The 4413-nt window shown below is 33.2% G+C and overlaps 1 protein-coding gene across 2 annotated transcripts; it reads left to right on the top strand.

Moving 5' to 3' along the window:
- Window positions 385–4196, top strand: LOC109350135 (solanesyl diphosphate synthase 3, chloroplastic/mitochondrial-like). 2 transcript variants are annotated; one of them, XM_019591282.1, is made up of 7 exons: window positions 386–750; window positions 893–964; window positions 1096–1181; window positions 1457–1589; window positions 1783–1872; window positions 2621–2719; window positions 3829–4196. In XM_019591282.1, the coding sequence occupies exons 1-7, from the start codon at window positions 739–741 to the stop codon at window positions 4006–4008; spliced, it is 672 nt and encodes a 223-aa protein (XP_019446827.1). In that variant the 5' UTR covers window positions 386–738; the 3' UTR covers window positions 4009–4196. The 2 variants fall into 2 exon arrangements, with proteins under 2 accessions (XP_019446828.1, XP_019446827.1); XM_019591283.1 differs by lacking the exon at window positions 893–964 and having other exon boundaries at window positions 385–750; window positions 3829–4008.

Here is a 4413-nt window from a genome sequence, read left to right on the forward strand (position 1 = left end):
TACAAGTTGCACTATATTTATTTATCAAACTACAAATTAAAGAAATATATGAACTTCAAGTATGTTCATAAAGACCTTAGTCAGGTATAGGTAAAGGGAGCACATATGCTCCAAAAAGTATGTAATACTGTATGTGTCACATTTCATAATTTAAAACTATTTTTTAGGACAAATGATACATGAAGCGACACACTTTGTGAGACAACAAATATATTCTCGTAGGAAAATTGTAAAAAGAAAGTATTAAAAAAAAAAAAAAAATCCAGGTTGCCCCCTCCTGTCCCTTCATAGCTCCGCACCTGTGTATAGGCACTTCTTGCGTGGTAGGAACGAACAGTTTCAAACTGTCCCTTAAAGTGTCTTAGCACAGTCAATAGATCTTTTCATTGCTTTACCTTCTGGAGCTTGCTGTTCAAGTTATATATTGATTGTTTCCTTTAGGATCTCTCTTTTCTTTCTATTAATAGAAATGAAATTAGCACTTAATGGACTTTTCTCTATTAGGATATCTGCTCCCGCACTCCCTGGAAAATTTGCTGGCTGTTTAGGTTATTGTGTACCACGAAAGTGCCCAATGATAATTCTGAAGCACCTTTTTTTAGTTGAAGACAAAAAAATAATCCATTATTACTATCACAAACTAATGTCACTATTTTGTCACAGGTGGCAAGTCTTCTTCATGATGATGTATTGGATGATGCAGATACCAGGCGTGGTATTGGTTCATTAAATGTTGTAATGGGAAATAAGGTATGTGCATAAAGTTGTTTCCTTCTGCCTGTCTATTATTTGCCAAATTTTAGTCACATTTTCTTCATGTATGTTGTCATAGTATGGTGGATGTAGCTTGCCTGAGTTTTTTCTTGCTATATTATGTGTTACTTTGATGCAGTTGTCAGTATTGGCCGGAGATTTTTTGCTCTCTCGGGCTTGTGTTGCTCTAGCCTCTTTGAAAAACACGGAGGTAGGTTAAATGGGTAATATGTTATACTTGTATATGTATGTTAAATTGTAAACATGTATGAAATACCTGGTTTCATTGATGCTGCATATAATTATTCACATATCATCTGCCTAAGGACTATATGGTTGTAGGTTGTATCTTTGTTGGCAAAAGTTGTAGAGCATCTTGTTACAGGGGAGACCATGCAAATGACTACAACATCTGATCAAAGGTATAGGTATGCTTTTGAGTTGTGTTTCAGTCACTTGTTTGTGTCTTTCATTGTAATAGAAAGTTAACGTTTACTTCAAATAATTTGTTTCACTATTAGTAATTTATGGTTATGTACAAAATTACTGGCTTCTATTAATTACAGAAGTTCATTTGATTTTCCCTTGTGCAAACACATAGTTATAGGTCAGCCTTAACTCGTAAGAGTTAAGATTAAATTGAATCATAAAGATTCGGTCATCTATGGTTTGTTTAATTTCTAACAACTGTTTATGTTTTCAGCATGGAACATTATATGCAAAAGACATACTACAAGACTGCATCCTTAATATCAAATAGTTGCAAGGCAATAGCCATCCTTGCAGGGCAAACAGCAGAAGTAGCTATGCTTGCTTTTGACTACAGAAAAAATGTGGTGTGTATCATGTTGATTTACACTTTTAAGTGTGATGGGAATAAGCATTCAAAGATGGGCCCACTGTTTCATTTGGCAAAATTTTAGTTTATCTTTCTACATGTCTGTGCATGTTGTTATATTACTTATATATGTTTCTGCGTATGAATTTTTATGGATGGCATAATTTAATTCGCTCACCACTGTTTTGCAGGGTTTGGCATTTCAATTGATAGATGATGTGCTTGATTTCACAGGCACATCGGCTTCACTTGGAAAGGGTTCTTTATCAGACATTTGCCATGTAATCTCATCATTATTCTTGTTATAAATTTCATCAAGTCTTGATTTTGAATTTTCAATTACAATTTCAAGATTATTTGATGAAAGCCTATGAAATTATTGATGGTCAAGTTAGTAAAATACCATACACACTGTCAGTTGTAAAACCATAGTTTTTCGTTGGTCTATCTTCATTAAGTTAATTTGTTGATTGTACATGTATCTATATGACTATAAGCTTTTCATTGGACATCATTTATGAGTAGATTTGAATGAAATAACAATCTTTATTATTAAGCATATTTTATTTGGTGTTGTTGATGAATCATGTGGTATTTGTACTTGCTTGATTTAAACCCAATTAAACTGTTTGTCATTAGCAGCTTCCTTTTTTATTGGCCATATAAAAAAATCCAAGTATTGAGGTCCATCCTTGGTAAACATTCTGTATATAGTTCCTCACACATACTTTACATGTGAGGCTTACTGTTTATTTCTTAAGGAACTTGTTATAACATTGATTATTAATTCAGTAATACCTTGAATGAAGTAAATCCCAAATAGAAATCTTCCCGAAAAAATCCTCCTAAATGAGATAAATAAGAGAAATAAAAAAATCAGTTCTTTAACTTGAAATATGTAATTTGTGTTGCTTTTTCTTGACCTTTTTTGACAGCATTTAGAATTTATATTTGCATTGATATTAATGTCCCAGTGTTATGATTTGCAATATACTACTCACCTGGTGTTGACCCAACAAATTATTGCAGGGAATTGTAACAGCTCCAATGTTGTTTGCAATGGAGGAGTTCCCTCAGTTGCGTGCAATTGTAGACGAAGGCTTTGAAAACCCTAAGAACATTGATCTTGTAAGTTAATGTGATGTTCTTTGCTGCATGTATTGTACATAATTAGATATTATGCCACTAAACAAGAGAAACTAGTACCTTGAAATCTCTGGTTTCAGTGAATCTGCCTTTTTAAGAGATTGAAATTAGTTTTGGTATGGTCATTGAAGAAGTAGAGGGTGAATTAGGTGCAATGGTAAAATTGTTGTTTAATGACTACAAAGTCAGAGGTTCAAATTCTGGGAACAACCTATTCGCTTATGAGGATAAAGCTGTATACATTTACCCCTCCTCACATCCCACTAAGTGAGAGTCTTGTGCCCCAAACCATGCTTTTTATATTGATTGAGTAAGTATTAGGGCCTCTCTAATAAAGTGGTTCGGAATGTAAGCCCATTGTTTCCCACCTTTATAACTAAAATCTCAGTATAGGCTACAATGCAAAATTAAACTTCTAGTTTTTATTTACACCAACAGTCTTTTTTGCTTGACCACTTGTAGAATTGTTAAGATCTAATTATGCAGAATTCAGATATGTTGCAAAGTAGCTCAGTTTTTGTTTGGCAATGAAGCTGTTTAGCATGATTTGTTGCAGCTAATATTATATTAATTTCATTCATATTTTGAAGTCATTCTAACTATGGCATTTCTTGGTATATGATAAAACACAATGAGTTCATTTTATCCATAGAGGACCTTGTAGGAAAAATCTTTAGTGCTGGTTGTCATTGTTATATTTTGAAGTCATAATACTGAATTTGAGAATATACACCTCATATATAACCACAACTTCAGTAACTTCGACATGTGTGGAGGAAACCGGTAGAAGCCTCCGTAAGGAGAGTAGACCAAATGGAAAGCTAGTTCAATTCCTAAAGGAAGATGGAGACCAAGAAAAATCATATGAGAAATGAAAAAGAAAGACTTAGACTCAATGTTTGGTTAATGAACATGATTTATCATAGAGTATTTATGACGTTGTTCGATCCATATAGCTGATCCCATTTAGTGGGATAAAGACTTGGTTATTGTTGTACACCTCGCGCATCAATCATTTGGAAAATTAAAAACCAAACCATACAAGCTTATTAATCATATTATATATAATTTTTTGTATCTGCCATGCACAGGCTTTGGAGTATCTTGGAAAGAGCAGAGGTATACAGAGGACAAGGGAGCTAGCAGTGAAACATGCTAACCTTGCAGCTGCAGCAATTGATTCCTTACCTCAAAATGATGATGAGGAAGTGAAAAAATCAAGGAGAGCCCTAATAGATCTTACTCATAGAGTCATTACAAGAACAAAGTGAAAAAGAAGGCTCTTTTTTTTTTAACTAAAAGGAAACCTCTCTTAGTAAAATAAAAACTGTTTTGTTGTCATTCTTCAGTTTTTCTACAACTTTTCCTCAAGCTGAAAGGTTTGAAGGAAATAAGCTTTTTTGTAGAACTAATGTTGTGTTTCTTGATTATTTAGATTAATTATTTTTTCTTCCTTCCATCTCTTTCCTCCTATAATCACTATGAAGGTGAATTTGAATTTACATGATATAATAGGTTTTGATATGGAAATTTACTTCTAGTCTAACTTGTACATTTTACTTAGGGATGACAAAAAAACTCGATCCATGAGTATCCGCAATAATAACTTATGAGTGAGAATGAGTTTTATGATATCCGCTCAATGGGTACCCACAAATTTATAAATTAGTTTATAA

Source organism: Lupinus angustifolius, chromosome LG06, assembly GCF_001865875.1.
Source record: "Lupinus angustifolius cultivar Tanjil chromosome LG06, LupAngTanjil_v1.0, whole genome shotgun sequence".
Lineage (NCBI taxonomy): Eukaryota > Viridiplantae > Streptophyta > Magnoliopsida > Fabales > Fabaceae > Lupinus > Lupinus angustifolius.

What these genes read in the sequence shown, in the direction of transcription:
- LOC109350135 (XM_019591282.1), top strand. An exon ending in ACATCTGATCAAAGGTATAG is followed by an intron (nt 1,182 to 1,456) that starts GTATGCTTTTGA and finishes TTATGTTTTCAG; the next exon opens with CATGGAACATTATATGCAAA. An exon ending in CTTTATCAGACATTTGCCAT is followed by an intron (nt 1,873 to 2,620) that starts GTAATCTCATCA and finishes AAATTATTGCAG; the next exon opens with GGAATTGTAACAGCTCCAAT.